Source organism: Watersipora subatra, chromosome 5 (genome assembly GCF_963576615.1).
Source record: "Watersipora subatra chromosome 5, tzWatSuba1.1, whole genome shotgun sequence".
NCBI classification, from domain to species: Eukaryota; Metazoa; Bryozoa; class Gymnolaemata; order Cheilostomatida; family Watersiporidae; genus Watersipora; species Watersipora subatra.
In genome coordinates, this window is record NC_088712.1 from 56637169 (window position 1) to 56654113 (window position 16945).

Sequence of the window (16945 nt, forward strand, 5' to 3'; positions counted from 1 at the left end):
TTCAAATAAATCATTCTCATATTTCAACTAGCATAAATAGTTCTAATTACTGAATTTAGTTTAGTAATTCAGCAGTTTTATTTATTAGCTTGGCTTTTGAAAGTCACCACTTTCTCCTCCTTCAAAGTTTGTAATTAGAATTTTCAAACTTTCCAAGTTTTAAAAATTAGAGTTCTAATTTTCAAACTGAGCAGCTCCGTATACTGGTACCATCGAACAGTTTTCCATACCACATACTATCACGATATTTTTTTATTTAAATGCTTGAAGTATATTTCAAAAGCTGAATCTAAAACTTCTCATCGAGTTTTATTCAAATTTTATCTCAAAAAAATTTTATGTTAAATAATAATAAAAAAAATAAATTTCAGATTTTTTTAGAACTATTTAAGCAATATTCTTGAGTAACTTTTATTTTTAAATATAAATTAGCTAAGAGTTAAATTAATTCGATGTTATCAAAGAAACAACAGAATTAAATCATAAAAATACAGAACTACTAAATATTAGTCTCTCCACTGAATATCATTTAAAAACTATAGTTGTTTTTTTAGAAAAAGACTTAAAAATTGATCTTCAGTTACAATGAAATACATATTTTATATGCTACATGTAACTGTTTTTTTAATCATTTAACAGGTGTATTATTACAACATTTCAGCATATTAAGTCACGGGTCGTTTGAAGGCTCTGACTACATCTTGTGTGTTATGATGTATGATGCAATACTAAAAATATAAGCAACTCTTTTCAAATTCTACAGAGGTCTTGAGAGGAAATGAGGTAGTTGGGACAACCAATACATACGCCCCTGTTATAGAGGATAGAGGAGGGGTGACCTTGAGATGTAAGGACACAACTCATTCAGCTCTGGAGCATGTCTACCCTGATGTAATCGTTAAAACCAAAAACAAGATGCCTCACTGTAAGTTTAAATTATTGCTTTAAGTTAAATTATATAACGAAGTGTTGCTGAACTTGATTTCTATTAATAATGTCATCAAACTGAGTTTGATCAATCTCTAAATATGATGTTCAGTGACCAATTACTACTATTAATAACTTTTATTATTATTGGTAATAACTATTATTATTGTTAATAACTATTATTATTATTGTTAATAACTATTATTATTAATAACTATTATTATTATTGTTAATAACTATTACTATTATTAATAGCTATTATTATTGTTAATTACTTTTTTATTATTATGATTGCTATTATTATTATTATAGAAATATGCCTTCACAACCGAGTGATTGGTAGTAAGTGAGTCTAGGTCTTAACTTAAAGCCGACTAGGTTATATCACTTTCATGATTTTCTTAAAACATTATTATTTAACTATTGTTACATGATTATTATTACATTATTACCATTATTGATCTTTCTTAGCTTTTTGTCTGGTAATATACTGGTATCCGGTAAGGTCCCCTTCCTTCAGATATCCATTACTTCCGTAATGTCCTCGCAGATCCCAACAGAGCAGACAACCGCGCTTTGTCTATAATCTCTTTTCCCATTTCCAGCTTCCCTAATTCCTCCCTTAGATTTTCCTTTGCCCACGCACTCCAATCACAACAGGTAGCACATTTACCAACATCTTCCACAGTTTTCCTATCTTTCTAAAAAAATTATTATTATTCAAATTGTTAAAATTGTTATTATTTTTATTACACCAAAAACTATTATTTGGTTTCCTTTTTATAACAATTTAGTCATTATTAGACCCTTACCCTCTAAATCAGGCATGTCCAACATGAAGCCCTGAGGGCGCACCCAGTCTTCGGCTTGGATTTTTGTGGCCCCCGAAGGCCAGAATATTTACAAAAAATATTTACGAGTTTATCTCTGTTCTTAGGTTATAGTTAGCGGACACCGCAGTTATGGGTAGTGCGCATAAAAATACACCAACTAATAATATTGAAATTTTCGAATTCCTTATTTGGTTTTTAGAAATTCTCTTACAGCTTTTATTTCTATTAGCTGATTGAACATCTCAAACGGGAATCTCCAATCTGACCTGAGGAATGCTCTGCGGCTTGCTGGATGCTAGCTCAATACGTATTGCTCAGTTACAATTATGGTCACATGCAGGAAGGTTTCAATATAGGTATTCAATAGCAGTTGGAAATCGCAATACTTTATCAAATACCACGGAGAGAGCCAAGCAATCTGCGTCATATGCAACCAAATATTTGCTGTGCTCAAAGAGTACAACATAAGGCAGCTCTATACAACTCGTCATAGCGCATATGAGTAGAGCTGGAACGAGACAAAGGAATACCAGGTCGGGCCAGGCTCCGGGTCAGCAATGAGGGCCAAGATCGAGTTGGGCCGGGTCAGCACGCGCGATTTTGTTATTCATTTACGGTTGAGAGATAGTTCTATTACAGCCTAATGTTGTGACATGAATAAACTAAGATAAAAAAACCTATTATCACACCAATCAATATATTTTGTGGCTTGGTTTGTAAATGCAATCTACAATTTATGGCTAGACATTCGTGGATCAATGCTAATCAATTTGTGATAGATTAATGGCATGGCTTTGGCTACAGTTTTTATTACAGATTTTATTTTCGACTCTGCTATTATAATCAACAAGAAGAAATTAGTTAAATACTTTACAAATATAGAAATACATAACCCAGCATAGTGGAAAGCAAAAATCCATCACTTCCCTAAAACTTCTGGTATTAGTGAAAAAAACTAAAATAAAATAAATTTGCTGGATTGAAGGTTCTTAGACATGCTTTTAAAGGTTGACTTGTAACAAAATTCACATTACAGTTATTTGGTATCAAAAGCTTCACCATGTCTTACTCTGTTGTGTTGTAGGTGCCAAATGTGTAAAAAAGTGATTACAAGCTCTTAAAAGCTCAAACATGAAAAGCCGTCATAGATTTGAATCTATTTATTTCTCTGACGCAACCACGTAATTTGTTTATCGTTTTGTCACGTATGTTCTCACGTGAATTGAAAGGCCAATAAAAAGCTCAATATAAAACCTATCGTAGTATTAGTTTATGACAAACACTTCCGGTTTTACCGAAGACCCCGTATCAAATATAGATGCTCGCTACTTTACAGTTTTGTTTCGGCATTATTCAATCGTCAAGTCGTTATCTGATCACGTGACCCAATACTTCGCAAATACATGTAAGTTTTGCAGCACTGTTCGATTATCACAGGTAACCAACAGGCTCGTCATGATTATCAGAGAATGATATGTATTCCTTCGAGCTAGGGTTAAAAAGTTTAACAATTTTTCACAGTAAGTTATAAGATATCACTGCTAAAAGTGACAACATTACGATGACGATAAAATAGACGCGTAAGAACAATAGACATAGTTTTATTGAACGCGTGAAGTATATTTGCGAAAATAATTCGACGAATAAGGTTGCAAGAAAGTGTAAATAGAAACCCATCTCTCCCAACTACATCACATTTGAGCCGTTTTGGAAAGGGAGCCCAAACTACGGCGGTCTCGTGTGGCTGCGATTTTCTCTTCGTTTTTGAGCTTTTAAGAGCTTGTAATCACCTTTCCACATATTTTGCACCTACAACACAACAGAGTAAGACATGGTGAATATTTTCATATCAAATAACTGTAATGTGAATTGTGTTGCAAGTCAACCTTTAATTAAGGTCCTCATGATGCCTTTGTTGTAAATGCCTCAATAGTATTGAGGTGGACTCTCCTTTGTAGCTCAACTTGCTTTCGCATATTGTACAAATAACTTGGTATTTCCCTTTCGTGACTGGCTTCTTCATGAACTACCAGACTGCCAAAAAAACGTTACGAAACCTATAGTCCAAAGACTATTGTCGCAGACGTAAAAATATAGTCTTGATTCAATTTGTTTTATTTTTCCTGGTCCATCCGCACTAGGACTAAGCGCGACTCTATTTCAATCGCACTTGAAAAGCGATACATAATCGCTCTCGTTTAGCCATAAATCTACCCGTGTCTTTGTATAGGAAGACCCGAGGGTCGGGTGGCCCGACCCGGGCACCTCTGACCCGGAGGGTCAAGACCGGACGAGCTACCCGTGCCAGCTCTACATATGAGCAATACTCAGGTCGTGACAGACAGGAGAAATCCGACTCGCTATCCTCCAATCTGCAGCAACAGCACCAACATTTTACAAGATATGCAGAGATTAGTGAAAATGCCACAAAATGCAGTCTCACTATTGTTCAGCTAATTGGTCAATGACAACTACCATTTCAGCATGGAGAATTTGCTAAGGAGGTAAGCATGTTTTTAAATTTATGTCAGATAAGAGTTGCATGAAACAACTATAGGTGTGGAGTTGTAGACCTTATAAGACAGAGGCAAGTTATAACTCTTTGCATAGTCTGATATATCTAAAGCTATAATAAAAATTTCAATAAAAGTTTGCATGGTTTGCCATTGTCATTGTTATTGTATTTTTGTAACTATCAATTACATTTATTTTAACCTTGCTTTATTATTTTAGGCACTGGCAGTGTTTGTGGATGAATTCTGCCTTGATAAAAAGAGCAACTCAGAAAGTATTGCTCTGTCAAGAAACACCTTTGCATGAAGAGTGGAAAATCTGAATAAGGACATTCAGAGCTTACAATGAAAGTCCAGATTAAGAAGTTTGTTTATTTCAGCATAGCATTAGATGAGAGCACAGATCTGTCTGACAATTCTCAGCTTGCAATTATGATACGGCATTGATAATGAGTTTGGCGTTAACGAGGATTTCCTAACAATCAGTAGTCTTCATGCACAACAACTGGAAAAGATGTCTCTGAGAGTCTATTAAAAGAACTTGCTGAGTTCAGCCTACCACTGGAGAAGATGTCTGGCATCTGTACCGATGGAGCACCTGAAATGGCAGGGAAAAACACAGGACTAATAGGTCTTTTTCTCAGCTCTCACTGTCGGGATGTTCCTCTTGTGGTGTACCATTGTGTCATACATCAAGAAAACTTAGCAGCGCAAACTCTGAGGATGGATCATGCTATGGGTCTGGTTGTATCCAGTGTTAACTTTATTCGATCACGAGCATGTAACCCTCGACCATTTAAAATTATGCTGAAAGAGATAGAATGTGAATACAAAAATGTAGATTATTACTGTAAAGTCAGGTGGCTCAACAGCACTAAAACACTGCGAAGGTTTTACTGTCTGCTACCAGAGATTCATTTATTTATGAGAAACAAGGGTCGAGAGTGTAATGAGTTCAAAGATCAATTCTGGATCATTGATTTGGCATTTCTAGCTGATATCACAGAGCATATGTCAGTAGTGAACCTTCAGCTACAGGGAAAGAAACAGGATATATCTCAACTCTGGAGATACATCACTGCTTTCAGGACAAAAGCTTGAGCTGCGGGAGCAGCAACTCCGAGAGGAGACTTATGCTCACTTCAAAACTCTGTCAGGGCGTCAGCACAATGGCCAATGCGTTGAGGTCCACTCTGAGCAATACGCCAACAACGTTTCAGATCCATCAGCTGAATTTGCACAATGTTTTTCAGTCTGCAGAAACTGATAAGAAGATGAAGATATTTGCCTATCGATTTTCTGTCAACCCTAGCAGTTTAGCAGCCAAGTTACAGATAGAGCTCATTGACTTGCAGGCGAACGAACGTCTCAAACAACAGCATCTCAGGCATGAACTCATAGTTTTATCATGATTTCTTTCCAGCTCTACATAAACATGCTCTTCAAATGGTCAGCTCCTTTGGCTCTACCTACTTATGGGAGCAATTCTTCAGCCGCATGAAGCACACTAAAAACAAGTAACGTACCAGACTAACCGATGAGCATCGAGCTCAGAAGCTCATGATTTCATTTTCAGACATTAAACCTGACCTAGACAAGATTGTATGAGAGAAGCAGTACCAAGTGGGTCACTGAGAGTAGACTACTCAGTACCATTACCAGTGAGAACTTAGTACCACAATATCTCTTCAACAAGCACACTGCACATAAATTTCAAATGATGCTTTTTGGTATTACATGTATATGTATTTAAAACCAATATTTTGACGCATAAATTTGTGATTTTGTAATTACATGTAGGTAAAGCCAATATATTGATGTATTTTTTTTGTAATTACATGTAGTTAAAATAAATAGATTGACTGGGGAGAATGAGAATTACACGTGATGGATGAAATCATGTTTTGCAATACATAAGATTATGGCTATTCAATTATTTGCAATATACGTAGCAGCTATGCGTGGCCCCAGTCTAGGCTTGACTTTACATACTGCCCCCCCCCCCTTTAAAACGGTTGAACACCTCTGCTCTAAATGCAACTATGAGTACATTAGCTTTTATTAGTGCAGCATAGAGCAAAGTAGTAGTTGCCTGCTGCTTGCCATTAGTCTGGCGCATTGCCAATGGAATATTCAAGTGAACTAGTATCCATATTGCTAAACTTACTAATAAGAGCCGTGGGAGCAAGCTTTAGTGACGTTGTGAAACGCAGAGTGCTATGTGCATTTCAACCTACATAAATGTTCATTTCGCCTATTGCAATAATTGCATCTCGCATGGCTTAGTTGGTAAGATTGTTACCAGTTCACCTTGAGGTTGCGAGACCAAATCCAGCACAAAGCAAATTTTTCATTCCTATGTTTTAATAGCTATAGCTGAGCTATAGCTGAGACCAATTTATTTATATAGATGTGTATATCTTTTTCATGGATTATGAACAAAAAATGACATACATGTAGTTGCAGCACTCATTTTTTCTTTAAATTGAAAAATTCAAAACAATGCATATCTCTATGAAAGCATATCTCTATGAAAGCATATCTCTATAGAAGCTGACAGAACTTAAACTTGGCAAACTTTTAATAACCACCGCTCCTTTGTTATTTTTCATCATCTATTCTGGCAGTTGTTGAGATATAGTTTCTGATATCAAAGTTTTCCAAATAAGTCAAGTTAGATTGAACGAAGGACATTCCCTTTCAATACTTGGTATCAATGTTGACTTGAGTAAGTTTAACTGTCGAGACACGCATCTCAGTTGGGGTTATAAAATGTGCGTCATATTCTTTTCTAGCTGACTAGATTTGAAATCACTGCTTGAACAGAAGTGGTAGAACAGTTTTCAAGCAATCAAACACTAAAAAACTAAAAGTTGTGTTTGTAAGGATTATAGCTAGTCATTTTATTTAAAAGAATGCCAACTCAAAGTTGACAACTTTTATTTCAGTTGCCTATGTAAATTTTATCAATAATTGTTCCAGATATTGACAATGAAATACAAAAGGAGATTTTGCTGGAGCATAAGCCTGGAGAGAATTTAACTTTATCATGTGATGTGCGAAGCAATCCTAAACCACTCTACAGTTGGACATTTGACAAAGGGCTAAATACATCAGTAGCTCATGTGTCTATTCCTGATGTGGAGACTGTCAGCTGCACTGCCTATGTTGAGCGTGAGTGACTTTATCTATTCTTAGTAGCTATTACTATGTTTCTATGATGCAGTCAATCCTCAAGCTTGCGTTATCTGCAAATGGAAACTGAACAAAACTCGCAAGTATAGCGAGCTTTTTACTCCCAACGTTTTTATCGAATGTTTCATGTTTGGGTAAAATCGAAATGGCTCTTGTTAATAAATGGGCAAACAGTACCGCTCATGCTATTCACTGTTAAACACTTTTACGCTCAAGTCATCCCTATTTCAAAAGTGTGCCCTAAGTAGTGGTGCCACTACGACCTCAGGCATAAAATTCTTATCATTTTTTACAAAGCGTCTCCTTGTTAATCCACAACATGCCAAGGCCCATTGAAACACTTATTGTACAATCACTCAACGCGTGCACAGCTGTAAATCCTCGCCATCTGCACAGTATAAACATAGTGTATGAAGTTAATATCAGGTAGCTGTATATGAAGGCTATTAAATTTGCCTTGAGGTATTGGCCAGTTACTGAAAAGAAAACTTTTCTGTTGGCATTTTTATAAAAACTAGATAAAAGCCCAGCCCTGTACGGTAATAAAAAATGTTTTCCACAAAAAATATCTATCTTTCATCAACATATACAGTACATGTAGTTGCACTCTTTTTATTGCATCTCAATTCAAGCTTGTTATGTTCAAAGGTCCAAAGGAACAGCATGGTTTAAACTTTCTTCTTTTTATAGCCTTTGCACCTCTGACCATCACTTGGACTATCAACTGGACCCTAGATGCTGCCACCCCACCTAAAAACATTTCTGCATGTACAACAACAACTCAAACGAAAGCAGCTGTAATAGTAGCAGCAAGTTTCACAGTCATTCTACTTGTACAGTCTGCTCTATTTTGTAGATGGAAAAAAAGAGCAGGTTTGTTCTTTTTAAGTTGTTTTTGTTAGACTACAGTCATCTAGTTTTCGCTGGTCTAGAATTAATGCTGTTTAGTTTGTATCTACATGCAAATTTTCACCATAACTTTGTATTTACAAGTTAAGCAGATGCTTAGGCTAGTCTTAACGCTGTTTTGTGTAGTTTCACTTTACTATTTAAAATTATTTTCTGTTGACTGTATGCTTTAGATGAAAAGATAAAATTCCTGGAGTCTCAAAAACTCAGGTAAGTTTTAGTGGGAAAAATTATTCTATTTGTTATATCTTCACAAACATTATCATTAAGTTTTATCAGTAAAAAATCATGCTGTTACCAAAGTTTTGTAGTCGATTTTTATCTCACATTATCTTATCACTGAAAGGAAACTAGCAAACTAATAACAAACTAAGCGAGTAGTATAGTGAGAGCAGATCTACACACCTTTGCACTTAAAGTTGGATTTTGGGTACATTTTAGCCCAAGAACCTCGGAGAATGGTGTTGTCTGATGGAAAGTTTGGGGGGGGTAGGTGTGTGAGTGTTGGGAGCTAAGGTTATGAAGTTTGAGAGGAATTGTGGGAAGGATGCGGTGCCGGTCTCGAGAGGAATCGCGGGAAGGATGACGTCAAGAGGGGCGACGGTTTCGCGTTTCGATGCGACGGGTTTGGGGTTTCGTCGACGTCGGCGACGACGACGTCGACGAGTTGAGCGATCGAACGTCGAATGGTTGGGGTCGGGTTGGCGACCGGTGGGGTGAACGTTGTTATGTCGTTTCGGTTGAATGAACGCTGATGTTGGACGAGTTCGGGCGTGTCTATTCGTGGAATCGATTAACTGTCCATTCACTATTTATAAGTTAAGAGTTTTATATATATGAACATTATATCATTGAGAAGTTCAACTAGAAGGAATATAAAATTATGGAAACTATTCATAAGGATAATTCTAAAGTTTACAATTCTTGTGAAGAAGAAAAAGATGAAACAGATGGATTAGTTGAAGAGGCTGTATTATTACATAATCATTTTGATAACATCACTAAATCTACATCAAAACCGCTTCGACAAAGTTTGCTTCAATTTTTTGGAGTGGTTTTAATATTACTTGCAATAACTGTAGCTTCATCTTTGATTGAATATTTTTTTATTCGGATTACAGGAGAAAAGATGAATGCTACTGTGAACTATGTAGAAGTATTTTTTCAAAATCTTGTGAATAATGAAAGTATGATTTTTGAAACATCTCCTCATCATTATAATTAGTTTAAATGAAAACTTCAAATGTTAGTAATTATCAAAACATGGAGAAAGACGGACTACAATCAATTGATGTGAGGTTACATTCTCCTTTCACATCTATGATAACAGGACCAACAGGATCAGGAAAAACTCAACTCGTTAAACGGTTGATTGAACAATCTCAATTAATATCTGCTCCTCCTCCAATCGAAATTATATATTGCTATGGAATATGGCAGGAAGCTTTTGAGGATATGACAGGAGTGGAATTTCATGAAGGATTGAAAGATCCGAGTACTTTTCCCAAAGATGGAGAAAATAGATGGATGATCATTGATGATCTAATGGAGGAATTATCATCAAATATCAAGATGGCTAACAATTTGTATACTCGAGAAAGTCACCATCTAAATATTAGTATTTTTACTATTACACAAAACTTATTCTTTGGTAAACTTAGAACAATTTCGCTGAATAGTCACTATTTTTTTTATAGGAAAAAACCCCAGGGATTCTACATCAATCACATTTTTAGGAAAACAAGTTTTTCCTGGACAAGTTAAATATTTTCAGGAATCCTACCGAGATGCAACATCTTCACCATATTCCTTCATGAGACTGGACCTCCGACAAGAAACCGATGATACAATGAGAATTATGGGAAATTTCCCTCCTGTTGACTCTACGCCTATGATTATTTATAAGCCTAATTAAGCAAACGATTTTGATTTGTATTCCATAATTAAATAAAACAAGTATATATTCCAAGTTCTCTTTAAATATTCACCATACTACTTCTGTATCTTCCTCTGAGTGATTACTATAACATCACTAAAATTATCACATAGATATGGCTGAAACAAAAAGAATTCAACGAAATTTACTAACTTTATTATCTCTAGTTGGAGATTCTATTTCTTCTCAACAATCGATTATTAAAAATGCTAAAACGGATTTAATTTTAGCAATTATTGATTGTGTGAAATTACTCATTAAAAGAAAAGAACGACTAACTGATGCTCAGTATAAAGCTTTGAGTCGACAAAGTAAAAACATCGCTCGACTGATTAGTCCTAGAACATCGAATTTGGAAAAGAAACAACTTTTGCAAAAAGGAGGGTTTTTATCGGCTTTACTAGGTCCGATCGCGGGTGCTATACTCCCAGGATTAGTTGAACCATTGCTCGGAGGATTGTTTAAAACACGAAGAAGAAAATAATTAAGTTATCATGGATAATTCTCCACTTTCTAAGAGAATGAAAAAAAAACAGAGTAATTCTGCAAATACTGAACGGTCTTACCGATGAACTTGCAAGTTCTGCTTTACCTCATATGAAAGAAGAAGTAATTAGAACATTACTTGAAATTGTTAAAAATATTATATATGGGAATGTACCTTTAACGAAAAATCAATACCATTCTCTGAGTCAACATAAAAAGGAGTTGATGAATATTATCGATGAAAACAAACCTCTTAAATATAAACGAAAGATTTTGCAAAACGGAAAAGGATTATTGAAACGGATTATAAAGCCATCCCTCAACTTGTATTAATCATTCAGCAGGAAGATGAGCTTTCCTAAGTATACAAAAAAATTTTTTTTGGTTTCTGAAGACGAGTACAAACGGAACCAATTTAAAAGTCAACAGGATTCAAAAATTATCAATGATGGCTATAGTTCGTCACTTCGTTTTAATCCATTAGAAAATCCAAGAGTAAGTAAGGTTAAGAAGACCAGAGATAGGATGCGTCAAATTAATAACGATAACACTATTTCAGACTATAACAAAGTTAATTTGTATGCAGCTGAACTTCAAAAATTTTTAGATGAAATGAATTCAATTCGGAGTTATCCAATTCAACAGTCTCCGACTATTCGAAATCCGATTTCAATGATGTCACAAACACCTTCAGCTCCACAAAATTCAAAAGAAACTCTAAAGAAAGATACACCTGAATTACCCGAAGATAATTCGTCTCAAGACTCTACAGTTTTAAAAGAATCGCCAAAAAAAGAAGACACATTATTACCACCGAAGTTAAACGAAGAAGAACCATCGTCAAATTCTTCTAGATCTTATTCCATTTCTTCAATAGTTGAAGACTTCGGTTCGATTTAGGATCGAACTAAAGCGAAAAATCTTCTGGAAAAATTGAAAAAGTCTGGGAATTATGATTCTTTAACCGGGAAAATAACAGGATCTACAGGAGAGATTAAACCTGAGAACTTACGAAATCTTCTTGAAAGAAAGATTCGAGTTAAAGATAGTTCAATTGTATCTTCTCCCTTTTCTCCAAGTTCATTTGAGAAACAATATAACTTATTTGAAAAAATTATCAAGGAGTCGAACTCGAATTTATCAAATAAATCAAAATCCAATTCGAATAGATCGTCTTCACGAAAACCTTATGTAGGAACAAGAGGAAAATGGACGACTTACTAAATGAATTCTATTATACCCCGGATCTACCATCTTCATTAGGTGGAGCACGAAAACTGAATGAAGCACTTCGGAGAAAAGAAAGCGAACAAGAAGTTAGAGATTGGTTAAGTGGTGAAGATGCTTATACGTTACACAAACAAATAAAAACGAAATTTAGAAGAAGACCTACAATTGTTGCAGGAGTTGGTGAACAATTACAGGCTGATTTAATGGATGTTAGATCTCATCGAGCTGAAAATGATGGAATTACATTTTTACTTACAATGATTGATGTTTTTTCAAGAAAAGCATGGGTAGAGCCTCTTGTTAACAAATCAGGTATATTGGTAGCAAAAGCCTTAAAAAAAGTATTGGATGGAACTAATTATAGAGTTTTTCAAACAGACAAAGGAAAAGAGTTTAATAATCGAGATGTCAAAAAAGTTTTGAAAGAAAATAAAGTAAAATGGTTTACATCTGAGAATGAGACAATTAAAGCTTCCATCATAGAACGATTCAACAAAACATTACGGGTGAAGATGTATAGATTCATGACATATTCGGATGATCGTAGATATATTGATGTTTTACCACAAATGGTAAAAGCATATAACAATACTATTCACACAACATTAGGAATAAAACCGAATGATGTAAATTATGAAAATCAAGAAAGAATCTGGAATAGGATTTATGAAAATGGAGAATATAGTTCTGACAGTACTCCCAAATTCAATATTGATGATTACGTTCGTATTAGTAAAGCTAGAACAGTTTTCGAAAGAGGTTTCACAATAAATTGGACAGTTGAAGTTTTTCAAATTACAGAAGTGCTTGATTTTGAAAGACCGATTATCTATAAATTACGTGATTTAGCAAACGAACCGGTTGATGGAACTTTTTATGAAGATGAACTACAGAAAGTAAAAAAACCCGCATTTTTTCGAATTGAGAAAATTCTCAAATCTCGGAAACGAGGAAGAACAAAGGAAATACTCGTTAAATGGATGGGATATCCTGATTCATTCAATAGCTGGGTCAATGAAAGAGATTTTGTTAAATAAAAGAGGATGATAAGGAATTGAACTTCATTGAAAGAATTGAAAATGTCGGAGTTCGTAACTCTTCCTTCTGATGCTAGTTTTAGTGACTTTCCTAAAAATACTAATTCAAACTTTACAGTTAGACTAGCCAGATATGTAGATTTTACAGAAGGACAATGGGAAGTTGCTCTAAAAGATATATCGTTTTTAAATAATTGGCCAAATGTAGTAGGAGGAATAATAAGCATCACAAAAGCGGAACTTAATGGGAGATTTCGTCGTTTCGACATAAAAATTGGAAATGGAAGATACGAAGATATAGATGAAGTAATTCAATGAACTCATGATGTTCTAAAATCCTTCAATCTCCATCCAACTATAGAATTCGGATACGACAAAATATCCAACAAATCTATGTTGTATGTAAGAGATTCGAGTGTTCAGGTTTCGTTTTCACAAGATTTCGCAAATATCTTAGGATTAGATCCGAAGATAATTTATAATGTGGGAAAACACGGAAACATCACATCTCCGGATATCAACTATGGATTTACATCATTATACGTATATTCATCAATTGTAAGTAACAGACTCGTTGGAGATGCAAATGTACGATTGCTACGAGTTGTCCCAGTAAGTGGAAAGAAGTTCTCTCGAGTTTATACAGAATTCAGTCAAGCGCATTACGTTGAAGTGGATAAAATTTCTACTGATGTGATAGAGACCCTTATAACAAGTGATGATGGAGAAAAAGTACCATTTGATGGAGGGAAGGTTATACTAACGGTTCATTTCAGAAAGAAACAATGAATTCCATATTAATTCCATATACTCCAGAAGACTCAAAAAACTTTTACATTCAATATTACACGTCTAATCAATCAGGAAATGGCGGATTGACACCATATAAAGGAAAGAGAGTGATGGGAAATGGACGACTATCAGGAATATTTAAAAAATTAGCAAAAGCTGTTGCGCCTCTAGCAAAAAAAACGGCTATCTCATTAGGGAAAAAAGGGTTAGATGCTGCATCCAATTATCTTAATAACATGGTAGAGAGACCAAAAGAAGAAGAAGAAGAAACAGATGAAGTAGTAATTCCAAGAGTTAGAAAACCTGGGAAAAGAAAATTAAATAACCGTAGCAAACCTGCAAAGCGACGGAGAAAAGCCACTCCAAATATTTTTTTAAATTTGAAAATGCTTTATATATTATTATCTCAATATTTTTTAGTTCATTTCATTGACATACATCAATAGTGAAAGATGAGTTCTGGAGAGATTGGTTCAACAGGTTTAAAAATATCGGGTTCTCCTTTTACGATAAACGAAAGTTTGGGTATATTTGATGTTCCAGGCACACATAGTTCGGTGGAGCACGGATATTATAGTGAATTAGCTCCGTCACGTCTCAGTGAATATGGGCCAATTGAAATTGAAATACCTGGAGATGTAGATCACTATATCGATTTAAGTAATTCATATTTGCAAATCGAAGGAAAAGTAGTCAAGGACGATGGTTCCAATTTAGACAATACTGCTGCTAATGTAAATGTTGTACCAGGGGATGCGTTTTTTCATTCGCTAATCAAAACAGCAACATTCAAAATTAATGGATCTGTTGTTGAACATTCAAGTGATTATCCTATGAGATCGTTCATAGAAACCCTTCTCAATAATAGCAGAGAAGAAAAACAATACCAATTAAAAGCAGAAGGATGGTTTCAAGATGATAATCTTGCAAAAGATGGTGCGGAATTCGATAATAGTGCGACTACAGCAAGAAAGAATCTTATTAGAGGTTCAAACACATTTGAGTTTTTTGGACGACTCCATCTTAGCATTTTTCAACAGGAAAGATATCTCATTCCAGGATTGAATTGTAAATTAGAACTAGACCGAAGTAAACCAAGTTATTGTTTGATGGCAGCAACAGCTACTCCTGGAGGAGGGGGAAAAGTAAAGTTGACGAAATGTGTACTTCATCTTCGAAAATTAAAAATCAACCAAACAATTCAGCTTTTACATAACGAAAAACTACTTAATGGTGTTAATGCAAAGTATCCTCTTTCTCGGGTATACACCAGATCTTATAATGTGAATACTGGATTAACCCATACTCAAATAAAAATTGCTGATAACACACTTAGACCAAATTTAATACTTGTTTCACTTTCATCACACGATGGAGAAAATGGATCATACAATCGTAATCCTTTCAAATTTGGTCATTACGATGTGAGTCATGTAGAACTACAAATTGATGGACTACCTTTTGGAAAACGATATACTCCAAATTTTGTAAATAGAATGTATACTCGACCATATGTACAACTTCTAAATGCAATGGGAAAAGATCTTTCTTCTGAAGGAAGTGGAATTGGACTGAGTGAATATGAAACTGGACTTGCAATATACGCTTTCAATTTGACAGGAGATCTCTCATCCGAAGGATTTCATTTAATGAGACATGTTTCACTAACAATCGATATCGGTTTTCGGGTTGCAACACCAGAAAATGTCTATCTTAATACATATATACAAAAAGATGGAATGATGGAAATCGCTTCTGACTTTAGCGTTCGACTCAGTGGTGGAAGCATATTCTAAGGATGAATACAGCAAATATTTTCGATGTTCTTTCCCAAGATCACATGACTAATAATCATTTTTTTGCTGTCTGTGCAAGAAATGAATTTATAGAACAAGTTTTATCGAATGAAGGAATATATATTTTTAACACACACTATTCTTATCAACCAGGAGAACACTGGATAGGAGTTATTCGAACAAAATCCGAAATTAATTATTTCGATTCAACAGGACGAGATCCTTCAACATATCCAGATGTCGCTCAAATCTTAAAACTTTCTGGAATAAAGTTAATTAAATGGAATGATGTTCTACTCCAAGGTTTTCTTTCAACAACATGTGGAGATTACTGTCTTCTCTTTGCAATATTTTGGAGCAGAGGATGTTCAATAGAAGATTTTCTAACAGTTATGCTAAAAATTTCTGAATAAGATACACGAGATCATGTAGTTCGAAAAACTATACTAGATAGATATGATTGGAATGGAAAAATTAGTAAAAGTCTTAATAACGAAGAAAATGAAGGTATTGACAATGTACATATTCAAGGAACTTCCCAAATTGTTAAATTACTAGAAGAACTGACATAAAATTTTTTTTCTATATTTTACAATTGAATATACATATATACTTTATATCGAAATAAACTTGGTAAAAAATACAACCGAATGTTATTTACTTTTTTGATATAAGTTTTATATATTGATATACTCACGCTGAGTTGGAGTTATCCTCAAAATAATCCACATATTAATCCATGTATGCCTCTTTACTAGTTCATCATCTTCATCTATTTACTGGTCGAGAGACTGTTATGGAATGGTTAAGCCAAACCAAACAGGAGAATTCCATAGGTAAACCTAGGAAAACAATCAGGTCGAATGCCAAGGCGCTTCTCCACACAACAGCCCCTGAAAACAGCGACACTCAACGAACTTAATCGCGAGTAGCCGACTAACAGAATTCTAGCTGAAGCATACAAGCCTTATGGTATCAACGCTCGATCGACCCAAATTCTCAAATATAAGTAGGCATCAAGAGATGGTTAATGAGGCAGAATATTCCATCGGATCATGCAATGCTTATATAGTGAATTGAAGAATGATGGGTGTGTCCAAAGGAATTAATGAGGCGAAAATAGCAAACAGATTTTCGCGAAATTGAATTTCGCAAAAGTTGACTATATAATATATATGATGTGAAATTTCGCGAAATCCAATTTCGCGAAAGTTGACTATATAATATATATGATGTGAAATTTCGCGAAATCCAATTTCGCGAAAGTTGACTATATAATATATATGATGTG

At 34.7% G+C, this 16945-nt stretch overlaps 1 protein-coding gene across 1 annotated transcript; it reads left to right on the forward strand.

Annotated features, from left to right (window-relative positions):
• The first annotated feature begins 4843 nt into the window (after nt 1-4843).
• LOC137397496 (general transcription factor II-I repeat domain-containing protein 2-like) lies at nt 4844-5374 on the forward strand. The gene has a single exon (XM_068083788.1). It carries the CDS (start codon nt 4844-4846, stop codon nt 5372-5374), a length of 531 nt encoding a protein of 176 aa, XP_067939889.1.
• The last annotated feature ends 11571 nt before the right edge of the window (nt 5375-16945 follow it).